The sequence below is a fragment of the Oryza brachyantha genome, chromosome 6, assembly GCF_000231095.2.
Source record: "Oryza brachyantha chromosome 6, ObraRS2, whole genome shotgun sequence".
Classification (NCBI taxonomy): domain Eukaryota; kingdom Viridiplantae; phylum Streptophyta; class Magnoliopsida; order Poales; family Poaceae; genus Oryza; species Oryza brachyantha.
This window is the reverse complement of record NC_023168.2, coordinates 2,939,716-2,953,845: the sequence shown is the minus strand read 5'-3', so window position 1 is coordinate 2,953,845 and position 14,130 is coordinate 2,939,716. Positions and strand designations below refer to the sequence as shown.

The 14,130-nt window shown below is 42.1% G+C and overlaps 2 protein-coding genes across 2 annotated transcripts; both read left to right on the top strand.

Moving 5' to 3' along the window:
* Nucleotides 1–5,320: 5,320 nt before the first annotated feature.
* LOC102720336 (bHLH transcription factor RHL1-like) lies at nt 5,321–7,740 on the top strand. Its single transcript, XM_040525433.1, has 7 exons — nt 5,321–5,752; nt 5,845–5,916; nt 6,012–6,173; nt 6,441–6,506; nt 6,798–6,863; nt 6,963–7,031; nt 7,118–7,740. The coding sequence occupies exons 1-7, from the start codon at nt 5,321–5,323 to the stop codon at nt 7,523–7,525; spliced, it is 1,275 nt and encodes a 424-aa protein (XP_040381367.1). The 3' UTR covers nt 7,526–7,740.
* Nucleotides 7,741–9,678: 1,938 nt separating this feature from the next.
* LOC102699410 (replication termination factor 2) lies at nt 9,679–11,080 on the top strand. The gene has a single exon (XM_006655791.3). The coding sequence runs from the start codon at nt 9,781–9,783 to the stop codon at nt 10,831–10,833; it is 1,053 nt and encodes a 350-aa protein (XP_006655854.3). The 5' UTR covers nt 9,679–9,780; the 3' UTR covers nt 10,834–11,080.
* Nucleotides 11,081–14,130: the final 3,050 nt, after the last annotated feature.

The following is a 14,130-nucleotide window of genomic DNA, read 5'->3' as shown; positions in this document are numbered from 1 at the left end:
GTTGTTTCACAGACGAAGAAAAGATATTTATCCGAGCTTCACGGGATTTTTTATTATTTCACGCTAGCCTTTTTGCCGCGAGAGAGCTATCGCGCGCGCTGATTTCCCGCCATAAATTTTCTCATGAGGTCGTACCGGAGGCAAAATTTCCTCCGTTTTCTTCCTGTGACCACTACGATAGGAAAAAATCCTTTATTTTTCCTACCATGCAATCCTGTAAAACGAACATGGCTGGTAGGAATAAATCATGTCCAAACAGTATTCCTTCACTTTTCCTACGAAACGAATAGGGCCTTAGGATTTTCTTTATCGTAGTCTATTTTTCAGTCTTGGTTTTTAGATCGCTAATTATATATATATATATATATATATATATATATATATATGTTTTATTCACAAATTATTTTTATTTACAAATATGCCGTCCTCTAAAGTAAAGTATGTCTTACATGAGACTTAATTTCTACGTGACAGTTAAAGACATGGGATGTGAATAGTTTTATTAGAGTAATTTTAATAGTATAGTCAGTTACTGGTTATAAAATTTACCCTATCATCTATAGTCAATTCAATTGTCTATTCTTAGAATATAGTAGTTAGCTATTGATACATGTTAAGTACGTACCTTCATTTCATAATATAAGAAAAGGCTTCTAGTATTTGCTAAATTCATATGGATATTATAGGATCTGTTTGGGGGAGCTTCTCCCAGCTGCAGCTTTTCCCAAAATCTGCTTCTGCCAGAAGCTGCTCTAAACGGTCCACAACTTCTTAGAATCTATAGGTACAGATTCTGGAAAATGAACTAAGAATCCAGAAGCTGGAGAAGTTGGGTTTAGGAGTTTTTTCAGATTCTCAGAAACTGGCTACCAAGCAGCTGCTTCTCAGAATCTAAAACTCTCCAAATAGGCTCTTACATGAATTTAGACATATCCCAGACATCTTAGTCATTTCATAATACATTTGGCTACAGATCCGCGGTCCATTTCTCTTCTGTCATATTTTCTCTTTTGTTTTCCTCTGACTAACTATAAATCTTATATCATTTCTTTGTCACCCTGTTCGTGCCTTCTCAGAGTTGGGTATGATTCTAGTTTATAATTGTAGGTGACGTGCCGCATGTTATAGTGTGCTGCCCCTGGAACTGTTCTTATACAAAAAAACAAAACAAAACCCAGCTTGGAGCATTGCTTGTATTGGGTGAAATGTCAACCCGTCTTTGCATCTTGTCATGAAGCCAAATTTTAAATTTTAAATTTAAGTTAATTTTAAGATTTTTTTACCAAAATTTATTTTTTCAACCTCGTCTTCCATATGGCAAGAATTTAAATTATTCTTTTTCTTTTTTGCAAATATGCCACAAACGCTCCTTCACAGGGGTGAATCTGGCTGAATAGTTTATGACGGCCTTGTCTGGCTAAGCTGAGTATTATAGATGCAACCATGCGTGCTCGGAACTCTGGATACATGGGAGATTAAACTAATCTCCCCGTCATTAATGTTGCAGCCAGATCTTGATTAGCTGCAGTTAATGCAAGAGATTGACCTAAAACCTGTCACCACCACTACTGCTCTACTCGCACGTCCATTCGTTTCGCTCTGCAAGAAGAATGTGTCTTTTTTTTTTTTTTTTTTTTGCAAGAAGAATGTGTCGATGGATCAGTTAATGCTGGCAGCTGACTTCGCGGCACCACTCCCCGTGCACTTCCTGTTTGCCTACTCATTTGTTTACACTAATTTATCAAAATCACTATACGTACGACAAAAAAACGTAGTACAAACGTACGATATCAGCCGGCGTTACGAACTCACCACTGCCACTGTTTCAAACAGATGAATGCACCAGCGTTGCTTCAGACGGAACAGCTAAGACTGCCGTTGCATCGTACAAAAATCGTATAGTATCGTACGTATAGCACTGCTGCTAATTTATAGTGGTATTAGAGCAAGTTCAATAGTATAAGCTTTAATTTATCTATAGTTAATCTAATAGATGATATATATTATCTAAAAAATATTAATATATGGTCCACATGTTATACATATATTGTGTCTTGGAGCTCGTGCTGTAGTTAGTAACAAATTAGTAGTTCATTGCTCTCTCTTATCTCTTATGTCCTTAAAATATTTTTATATCTGGCTTGTAGCCTGCTATTGTACCTACTTAATCTCGTTAACAGACGCTCAACTGATCCCTGACTAATCAAGTGATCATAACCGATCATGTTCACTCGTCTCAGGATAATGTTGGCAGTACTCGGACTCCATGGATTGGCTAATTGCTGGTAATATGCCAAAGAACGTTTTAGCGATAAATGATAATTTATGATAAAAACTTTATATATGTGTTTTTAGTGTCTTAAAATCTAATGAAAAATGAAACTACGATTAAAAAATTCTAATATCATTTTTTTAGAATTAAAATTTTGGCAGTAGCACGTGTGTCGTGGGCAAACCATGAGGCCCTTGATTACAAGCTGGTAGTAATCCAGTGATTAATTAGCTTGTGCTTATCTTGACCTTTTGCAAAATTCCATCCTACACTTTATGGAAGAACCCAAGTGTAATATAGGAAGTAAAAATATGCTGCTAATTAACAAGCAAAGGCATAGGATCCTTGTTGTTAATAGCAAGCTGACTAATAAACAATCATATCACCTTAGGTGGTGAAATGATATTAGAACCTTGATTAGAGCCGCACTTGGCGCTGATATTCTAATGGTTAACAAAATCCTCTTGCTAACTAGGGCACGTACAGAGGTGTTTAATAGCTGACTCTCTCAATCACTACGTAAACAAATTTGGTGGCATAGAGGAAAGAGAGGAAAGAAGAGAGAAAAACTGTTGTCATACATGGCAACGGCTTAAAGTCGACTCTTAGCATTTATTGAAGGAAACTTTCTTGCATGCATGAGAGTGTATAAAAAGAAAACTAGCATAATAAAAATATTTTATTGCATTGATATAGAAACCACAACTGACTCTATTATAAAATAGACTTTTGTTGCTGACGTGTGGCTTAAGATAAAACCCACGATAAACTCTATAATTGAACATGTCCCTTATACTTTAGCTTCTCTCTTTTATTTTACAGTTCACATTTCACTCATCTCGTCATTTCCGTCCTAGTTTCAGCCTGAATCTTCTGCACTGCTGAAGTGGTGATTAATTAATGACATTTACCGTCCATTGGATGCCGAATGACTGAATCCAAGTCCAGTTCTCTGAAAGCGTTGACTCGCTTCGTTTTCGCTAATCCTGCACACGCGCGCGAGGAGACAGGCACGTGTGGCCGTGTTGCACTGCCTATGCCATCGCACGTGTGCACGCGCTGCAGCCATGAACTTTTGAGGTGAAACTGCAGGAAACATTTCATCGCCATTGATGGCATTTCTAATTATCGATATAGCATTATCGTGAACGAAATTTCTATATGTATACCTGTTTTTTTATATATTTTAATGCAATGCGTTGTTATACACAAATAGGGGCAGAGGCACAGGGCCAGCTCCAGGTTTGGCCTGGATTGACATGGTGTCCTGTCAAAAATGAACGTAAAAATTAGCTGACGACCAAAAAATTTAGCTCTTTATTTGTCTGGGCTAATATGACCTCCCTGACTTCGGTACTGATACAACGATACATAATCGGCTCAAATTTCGTATGTAAGGAAAAAAATTCTGTTACCGTCCAATACTAAAAAGAAAAGTCCACAAGTTTGTAGGGGGGGGGGGGGGGGACAGGGTTTCCGATCTCGCGGTAACCGCGGTAACCGCAGGGTCCGCGGAGGCATGGCTACGGTAAGCCGTGTAACCAAGTTTAAATTTAAGGAGAATTTTAAAATTTTGAGAAAATTTAATGAAAAAAATATATGTTGTATATGTTGGTATATAATGTAGTTATGTCAAAGAAATTCATGAAAAACTGTATTTTCGGTGTAATTAAAAATCATAAACGAGAATTTCGGAAAACAAAATTAAAAAGTAGCTCATTGCAAATAATATTTCATAGGAAGATGGTTAAGAATATTTTGTTGTTGAGTCATTATTAATTTGCACTAGCCACTGGGGTAAATAATGTTGAAATACAAATATACGACGATGGATATATGAAAAATATGTTGAAAAATTATATGAGTACGTTAGTAATAATGGGTAGTATGTATAGTTGTCACGTAGCAATCAAAATAAAGTTATTGTTGTTATTTGTTATTAGTGTGAATTATTTGGTGAAGTGTGATATAATGGTGTATGTTTATGTTGCAATATCAAGAATTTAAAAGGTCATGTGAAAATTTTCTTGTTTTCCCTAAAACATGTCCTACCTATTTTTCCTATGTCACAACTCACAAATATAGTCAAATATAGTCACAAAATATTTTCCTATTTTTCATGTATTTTTAAAGATTTTTTAATATTTTTTGCATTTGACAGCACACCCGCGGTCTCCTCGCGGTAACCGCGGTTTTGGCCGTAAAAACCACGCAGGGAACCACGGTTACCGCGGTTTTCATGTGTTGTTTTAACAAGTACTTACCGTGGTTACCGCGCGAAACCACGTGGTAACCGTGCAAGCCCGCGCGGTAACTGTGTTTACCGCACGGTTTTGAATTCAAATTTTTTGTTTTCAATTTCGTTACGATTTTTGCGTTACCTTACGGGATCCGCAGGAGCGCGGCGTCGTGGTTTTCGCGGGAAGAACGGTAAGAGAAACCCTGGGGGCATCTTTTGGGTTTTTTAAAGAAAAGTCTAAACGACATATTTCAAACGAAAAATAATTTATGAATAAAACTTTTATATACGCGTTTATAGCGATCTATAAGTCAAAACTGAAAAATAAACTGCTGCGAAAAAACCTCAAAATAAATTTCAAATTTAAGATTAAAAATTTAAATTTTGACTTATAAGTATAAGCAAAAGCCAAAATATAGGACGCTAAAGTTTGTCGTGACGTGATAATATTAATGTCCAGGAACTTAGCAGCATTTATAAACATTCAAATATTTAGTGTCCATTTTGTAGGCAGCTACTCGTATATGATTCACATACACCAGCTGTAACTGTATGTGAGTATATGTCAACCATTTAAACTAAGTCCAAGAAAATTAATGTGGCACCGATTATAAAAACGCTCTGAACTGCCGCACGAACTGAAGATTAATAAATCTCTGCAATTTTTTAAGAGACAATTTGTGACCCAAATCGCCATTATAAAACCAGCTTACGACGCCGTGTGCAGCTGTGCTCTGCTGCCTATGCCTAAATTAGCAAGCAGCTTATCGGCTTAGCTGCTCTCGAGCTAGCTAAGCTAAGCTTCCTCCATGCAGCCGAGCGGCCGCGACACGGCCGGCGGCGGCGACGGGCCGCAGGACGACTTCTTCGACCAGATGCTGTCCACGCTGCCGTCGGCGTGGGCCGAACTGGGCGGCGGCACGGCGGGGAAGGCGCCGTGGGAGGTGGTGGCGGGGGCGGGGGTTGATCCGGCCGCCGCCGCGGCGCAGGTGTTCGACGAGTCGGCGCTGCTCGCGTCGCGCCTCCGGCAGCACCAGATCGGCGGCGGCGGGGGAGACAAGCCGGTGATGCTGCAGCTCAGCGACCTGCACCGGCAGGCCGGCGGCCTCGCCCCTCCCGGCGGCGGCGGCGGCGAGGAGGACGGGAGCGGCGCGTTCTCGCCGCTGCCGCTGTTCACGGACCGGACGAACGTGCCGCCGCGGGAGGAGATGGAGGGCGGTTTCAAGTCGCCCAACGCCGCCGTGCGTGCTCCGCTTCTTGGAAACGATCGTCTCCTTCCTTTTACAATATTCTCCTCCTTCTCCGACGAGAAATAATTTTTTTCCATGTGCAGGGCGGCGAGCACGCGCTGTTCAACGGGTTCGGGGTGCACGGCGGCGCCGCCGGGCAGCCGCCGTTCGGGCAGGTAACCTCACACCGATTGCTCGCCAAGAACCCACCTTTCGTTAATCTCTTTCTGCAAAACCGACTCAAAAAGATCGCCTTTGTCGTCGTCTCAAGGGAGGATCAATGTCTGGGCAGAGCTTCGGAGGGCCGGCGGCGAGCGGCGGCACGGCGCCCGTGTCCTCCTCCGGCGGCGGCGGCGGCACGGCGCCGCCGCGGCAGCAGCGGGTGCGCGCGAGGAGAGGGCAAGCCACCGACCCCCACAGCATCGCCGAACGTGTATGCATGCCACTCGCATAGTCGCATTCTTCTCTGAACTTCATTAAAATTATAGTAGAACTCTAGACATGTCTGCTCACGACAGCAGAAATGTTTGATCTACCTCGTGCTTAAATCTGACAGATCAATCACGTCAAACCGAAACCTGTCAGTGTTCACGAAATCATCCTACAATTATTACACCGTTCTAACAAAAAAAAAGAAAGGAAGGAAAACTTAGCATTTTTTGTTCTGAACATTGTGTGTTTCTGTTCATGTCATTCGCAGCTTCGGAGGGAGAGGATAGCGGAGCGGATGAAATCGCTGCAGGAGCTAGTCCCAAACGCCAATAAGGTCACTCCTCTCATCTGAACATTGAATTCCTGCTTAAAATGATAGCCATGGGTGTCGTATCAATGACATTGTCAAGAAGATTATTTTCTGTATCCCATTTCTGAACTGAAGAACAGTCTTCAGACTGATCAGATGATAGAAATCAAGCTCAGTGAATGAGCACATGGGTGCATTCGATGCGTTTTTTCTCTCAATCTGCTTCTTGCGTGCTCGATCTGAATGTTACTATGCAGTTAATCTTGCTGAAAGAAATGTGGTGACCAAGTGGAGTTCTTGCTTGATTTCTCGCAGACGGACAAGGCGTCGATGCTGGATGAGATCATCGACTACGTGAAGTTCTTGCAGCTCCAGGTGAAGGTGAGATCATCCGTTTGCGTGCTGTGAGCTCAGTGAGTTGATGCTGATGGCAGCTAGGATTTGATCAGACATGTCATCGTGGATGCTTTGGCATTGCAGGTTCTCAGCATGAGCCGGCTGGGCGGCGCCGCCGGCATGGCGCCGCTGGTGGCGAGCATGTCGTCGGAGGTAAGAAGAAGTAGTGCTCACCGTCACCGACACGGCGAGCCGTGCCCCTGTAGTTCTCGGCTCTGACGTGCGTTGCGTGCGTGCAGGGCAACAGCAACGCGAGCAGCAACGGCGGCGGTAAGGCGAGCAAGGGCAGCACCGGCGGAGAGAGCGGCGTCGGAGGCGGAGGCGGCGGCGGCGGCGGGATGCGGGTGACGGAGCAGCAGGTGGCGAAGATGATGGAGGAGGACATGGGCACGGCCATGCAGTACCTGCAGGGGAAGGGGCTCTGCCTGATGCCCATCTCCCTCGCCTCCGCCATCTCCTCGGCGACCTCCTCGGCGTCGCTCCTCTCCCGGCCGTCCATCCGCCACGCCGGCCCGCCGCAGATGCTCGACCCCGCGACCGCAGGCCGGCCGACCTCGCCGGCCGCGGCGCTGTCTAACGGCACTCCCGGCGCCGGCGACGACACTGGCCGGCGCGCGCAGGACGGCGGCGCCGGCGGGACGCAGTGATGACCGAAGCTGGCCGACGAAGATTGTATCCTTCGTTGTACCTTTTCTTCCTCTCAATCATTTGTTGATGAGAAAAAGAAAATTGATCAGTGAATTATACTCCCACTTATTATTATATAAACGCAACGATTAGAAGAGCATTTACGAAGTTAGATTGTTCGTCCTTGTCGATCGTCACGATAAATCGCAATTATCGCTGTATCATCGTCTCACGATTTGAGCCCTAAAAATGATATTTCCAAACCCTGATCATGACGCGCCATCAGAATGTTAGATATGACGCGCCATGAAACTCCGTCGCCTCGCAATGCACCTTAAATTATACTTCCTCCGTTGCAAAATATATTTGTTTCTAAAATTTAAATCTTATATCAAAATATAATTATTTATAACATTATTCACAGCACTACTTATCTCATTCATCATTCCTCAATTAAAAATCTTCTTATTTTATTTTCAACTATCGTCTCACCCCACTCGTTTCGGTTTATCGAGAAACACCATAACTTTTTTCTTTTCAATCTTAATTAGGGGTTGTTTGGATACAGGGACTTTTTTTTGTCCTTTGTCATATCGGATGTTTGGACATTAATTAGAAGTATTAGAAATAGACTGATAACAAAACTAATTTCATAAATATAGGCTATTTCATTAGATAAATTTTTTAAGCCTAATTAAGCCACGGTTAGTAAATGTTTATTGTAGCATCACATTCACTAATCATGGACTAATTAGGCTCAATAGATTCGTCTCGCGAAATAGTCCAAAATACTGGTTAGGTTTTTTTAATAGTCTATATTTAATACTTCTAATTAGTATCTAAACATTCGATGTGACATGGACAAGTGCAAGGGATCCAAACGCCCCCTTAATCTCTTTAATCTCTAGTAGTAAATAACTTATTAGAAATGTTTACGCACGAACTAGTTGGTGCAGCATTATTGATTCTGATGCGCTGACTTGTAATGTCAGTGTTGCTGATGCAGGGGGAAGACTTGCAGCCGCGGTAGCCATATCAAGATGTGCAGGCTACCATGGCAGCACGTCGTGGGAGAAGACAAGATCGTGGTGAACTCGTGATGGGTTGGTCGGTTGGCTTTGGCTCAGCTAAGGTAAACTAATCTAATCGTTGCAGCGGAATAGACAGCCAGGCCGTTTAGGCCATGGATGCTGCTGCCCTGATCCGATTGCTTAGTACCGACAGACAGTAAGGATCCGAGTACGCGTCCACGCACGTCGTTGAGCAGCTCAGCTCCACTTTTGAGGCTAGATTGATGTGCTCGTAAAAGAAAATGAAACAAACACATTGTTGGGGTTGGCCATTATTTGTTAGAGATAATTTAGGGGTTATGTTTTTGCTTTTTGAAAGAAAAAAATAAACGATATATTTACGAACGGGAAATAGCTTGCGAATAAATTTTTTATATATATGTTTACAGTGATGTAAGAGCTAAGGCTAAAAAATAACCTATGATAAAAAAAACCCTTGAAATAAACTCCTAATTAAATATTGAAAATTTAAGTTTTGTTTTAAATAAAGTGAAAAAACGAAATGAAAATTGACCAAAACAAAAATGATAGGCTGCATTTGGCAAAGAGAAAGGAAGAGTAACCAGAGGGAGACAGATACAACCAGAACGGGGAGCATGAGTGCCACCAATCGATGAAAGTACACTCAATTAATTGATTGCACACCGGAGATGGGTGGTTTAGAGAAAGTAAAAGTGTGTATTTATCAGTGTGATAAATTGAATATTAGTTATTAAAAATTTAAAAATGATTAACATGGTTTTCTTAAAGTAACATTTAGATAAATTCCTTTAAATAAAACACACTTCATTCATTCCATATTACAACATTTTCTAAATTTATCTAAATTCATTTATATATTATCTAAATTAATTAGCATGCATATGAATTTAGACTGAAACAGGAAATCTTATAACGTCTGAACGGTGTCTTATCGTTAGATGCCGAATTGCCGATGTAGAAAATCCGGGCAACACGTCTATTTTAAGGCCCAGAAAAGCCCAAGGGCCGAAAGAACCGGCCTTTCTCGGAAGCGGAGGAAGCAAAGCAGAGGCCCATGCAACGTGGGCCCGCGGCGCCGCCACAACGACGCATTCAACACGTCGATTCCTTTCAGATCTCTCGTCTCGTCTCGTCTCCGCGTCCGTCCTCTTCTCGAGTTGCGTATCGATTCCCCACCGGACCGGCGGCGAAACCCTAACCCTAGCGCCGGGCCAGCCGCCACCATGAGGATGGGGGAGCGCGCGACCACCAGGGACGTCGTGCTCCGCCTCGACGACCTCTCCCTGCCGGCGCGCCGCCTCACCGTGCCGTCCCGCCTCCGGGTCTCCGAACTCCTCCGCGAGCTCCCGCTCCCGGTGTCGTCGTCGTCGTTCTACCTTACCGCTGATGGCCGCCCGCTCCCTCTCACCGCGCCCGTGGCGTCCCTCCCGCCGTCGGGCTCGATCCAGCTCCGCCTCCGCGCGCTCCGCGGCGGGGGCGGCGACGGCGGGGCCACGGGCGCCGAGTCCCGCGACTGCTACCTCTCCATGTACCTCGCGAAGAAGCCCGACAAGGCGGATCCCAACGAGGCGCGGCTCTCCCGCTTCACCTGCTGCGCGCTCTCGGGCGAGCCGCTCGCCGCCCCCGCCGTCGCCGACCGCCTCGGGAACCTCTTCAACAAGGAGGCCCTCGTCGAGGCGCTCCTCCACAAGCGCCTCCCCAAGGCGCTCTCGCACATCCGAGGCCTCAAGGACATGATCCCCATCCACTTGCATCCCAAGCCTGACGCGGATGCTGCGGGTGAGGAGGTCCGGTTCCAGTGCCCGATCACTGGGCTTGAATTCAACGGGAAGTACCAGTTCCTCGCCCTCCGCAAGTGTGGCCACGTGCTCAGCGTGAAGGCTCTCAAGGAGGTGAAGAGCTCGGCGTGCTTGGTCTGCCACAAGGAGTTTGATGAGGCGGACAAGATGCCGCTCAACGGAACCGATGAGGAGGTGACAGCTCTGAGGCAGAGGATGGAGGAGGAGAGGGGAAAGGTGAAGGAAAAGAAGGAGAAGAAGGTGGGAAATGGGCTAAGTGGGAGTAAGCATGCTACTGCTGCTGCTGCAATGGCGGGGGCTGATAAGCTTGAAAATGGGAAGAAGGGGGAGGCTCCCTCAGCCAAGCGGTTCAAGGCTTCTGACCATGCACCAGCGTATGCGAATAAGGAAGTATATGCATCAATTTTTACATCGTCCAAGAAGTCAGATTTCAAGGAGACTTATTCATGCCGGTCACTCCCCCTCGGAAGGAATTGAAGTGATATAGCTCTGAGAGATGTCAATGGCTTTGCTGGTGAACATCTTGCACTGATTTGCTCCATAGCATGGTTCACCTGCTAGTTTCTTCATTGTAATTCTAGTTGGGGGTGTACTTGTGTTCTTTATGTTTTGATTTCTGATGTGGTGGCGTTCTTCTGTCGGGTAAGCACAGTGTTATTTGAAAGGTGTGTGAAATATGTAATATTTGAAACTATTAACAAGCAATACCAGCTCCAAAATCTCCTATAGCATCTTGTTGGAATTAAGTACATCTAAGGGGTTCTACAAAATGGTAAGAGGCTAAGAGCATTCTAATCATTATTGTTGAACTCCCCTCGCACAGTTTCTTAAACAACCCTTGCTTTCTAGCGCCCTTAGCATTATGGTTCTTTTATGGTATCATTATTCTTGTATGTGTCATTCACACTATATGCTCATCAGTTATCTTTTCATGCTTCTTTTTAAATATCATCCACTGTAATTAATCTTTGAATTGAATCCATGAAGGTTAGTTTATTTTCTTTCCTTATGCACATTATACCTTTCGAAGATTTATGGAGCATGTTGTAAGGAGCTTATTAGAAGAAAATGTTAGTCATCAGTTGTTTTCATTGTGCAAGAATTTGACATTTTAATAATATATTCATGTTGATATGGAGGTTCTCTCAATCTGTATATTTTATTGTCTCTATCAATCAGCTTGAATTCATTTCAACTGCACTCATCAAAGCAATTTCAGGCTTAAGATGCATGCGCATCATCAATCTGAGAGAGCATGCATATTTAACTGCCATTACATATCTATTTTGAAGTGGAACTATAGAATTATCCATAGTAGATTGCAGGAATAGTTAAAAAGTAAAAAATATTTGACTCTTAAGTCTTAACTCTTTCAAGTTGCCGATAGATGTGCAATTACAGGGATACGAAGTTCCAAAACACTGTTGGCCTACATGACTAGTCAAAAGATCTAAGCTGAATTACTGCCACTGTTTGTTTACCAAGGTAAAGTTCTGATTTAGACAATTAGCCCTGCTTACACACATTAAGGTCAGCATATGCTTAATTCCAGTAGTGAAAAGTACTTGAGCCGTGTTTCTAGTTGCGCAACATGTCCATGTCATCTATAGAAGGTTGGTGCTGATGAGGATAGCACCACTGACCTCTGCATGACTATTGCGAAGATCGGTGAGGGTTACTCTGACGGCCATACTGCAAGAATAAACTACTAATGAGTTCATACAGAGTCCATACTATGAAGAAACCACTGCGTGGTGAATATTGTGTATCTTGTTTACCTTGCCAATATATCTGCAGGGAGTTTTGAAAATAGGGCTGGATAACGAGCCAGCTTGGCTCGTTATCGTTACAAGCTAAAAAAATCAGCTCGGCTCGGCTCGGCTCGTTATAAAGCTCGAGCTGACTCGTTAGGCTCGTGAGCCATGCATAAAAAGTTAACCTAAATAATTTTTTAATAGGTTATGCAAGCAAACTTTTATTTTAAACATGCAAATCATATGAAATTGTATTTATATATTAAAGTTTGAACCAACAAATCATATGGTGAACCTATGAAGTACTGAACACATGCATTATAGGGTGAAATCAATGAACGCCGGTGAATCTTGTGTCTTTGGTCTAGCTCGTTAGGAGCTCGAGCTGGCTCGTTATCTCTAATGAGCTAAAATGCTAGCTCAGCTCGTTAGAAAAATGAAACGAGCCGAGTTTGTCACAAGTTGAGCGAGTTAACAAGCCACGAGCTTTCTGTCCACCCCTACCCTTAAATAGATGGTAAAGTATGTGTTTGACGAATGTGTGGATTGGAATGAATTCAGCAAACACATCCACAATGAAACCTCAGGAGGTTAGTCTCTGGACGTAACTTTGATGTCTTGGAAAAGGAAAATCTGCAAATAATGTGTAGTTTATATATATATACACACACACGTACATACATGTATCAAAATTTTGATATCTATTATGTATAAATACCGAGTTTTTACATTAGAAAATATGTTAGCTTTAGCTGTCTTCCTAAGGATGGTAAAAAGCTCGTATTATGTATTTTTGTTTGCGCTCTACTCCATCTATTTTAAATACATGGATTTCCCTAACTTTGACCAAATGTATAAAAAACAGTTAACATCTACAATATCAAATAAACACTATCAAGGCATACGGTGAATTTTAATGATATTAATTTAATATAGTAGACGTTAGTGTATTTTTATAAACTTAAAAATATTAAATAAAGTTTGACTTTGAGAAAACTAAAACACATTATATTAAAAAAACATACGGCACTTTGTTTTCTATACATTTTCATGAGTCCATAAGGTTGTGTTCTTTTCTACGATTATTTTTAGCTTTTCCCTTGGCTTTCGTAACACACTTTTGGAACTGGTAAACGATATTTTTTTAAAAAATAATTATATAAAAGTTCATCATCTCATCTTTCTAAAATAGAGTTTTAACTTTACAATAGTTAATTCTATTATTTATGACATTAGATAGATATAAAAGTCAGATATTTTTTCATCTTTTATCAAATATCAACCAAAAAAACACGGTGACAAGGACTTTTCAGCAGCAGAGTTAGGAGAACAGAGAGGGGTGTTAAAGCATATGCAATACTTCCTCTGTTTCATAACGTAAGATGTTTGACTTTTTTTAGTTGTAATGTTTGACCATTTCTCTTATTTTAAAAATTATGAAAATATCATTTATTTTTCTTATGACTTACTTTATCATCAAAATAACTTTAAACGAGACTTGTCATTTTTTATATTTATACTAAATTTTTAAATAAAATGAATGATCAAACGTTGCAACAAAAAAATCAAACATCTTACATTATGAAATAGAGGTAATATCATGTGGAGTACTATGAACCATGGCACTGCAGTCTACCTTAATTTTATGGATCCTGGCCAGAATATCTAACAACAACTATTCCCCTCTCCCCACCCCTTCCCAATATTTCGGTAAATACTTTAGACACCATAAATGCACATTTCACAAATAAATGTTATCCCAAGATACATTGAAGAACTATTTGAAGTGAGTACATAGAGTTGAAATATGCGACTTGGCAATATTTCTAGCTTCATCATTTTTTATGTGGTAAAAATGGTTCATGATTGACAGCTAGATAGATAAACCATAAAAGCTAGTTGCTCGTTAGCAACTACTAGCTACCACCGGTTTTGATCGTCATTCTTCCTTGGTTCCTCTTCTAGTTGTCTATACACTATATCTATACTTCTATAAAAAGAAACAGTGGTGATGGGTGAG

Excerpts from the sequence above, each read along its gene's own strand:
- LOC102720336 (XM_040525433.1), top strand. The coding sequence starts at position 5,321 with ATGCAGCCGAGCGGCCGCGACACGGCCGGCGGCGGCGACGGGCCGCAG. Across the intron at positions 6,507-6,797 it reads TAGTCCCAAACGCCAATAAG|ACGGACAAGGCGTCGATGCT; the intron begins GTCACTCCTCTC and ends GATTTCTCGCAG. Across the intron at positions 6,864-6,962 it reads TCTTGCAGCTCCAGGTGAAG|GTTCTCAGCATGAGCCGGCT; the intron begins GTGAGATCATCC and ends TTGGCATTGCAG.
- LOC102699410 (XM_006655791.3), top strand. The coding sequence starts at position 9,781 with ATGAGGATGGGGGAGCGCGCGACCACCAGGGACGTCGTGCTCCGCCTC.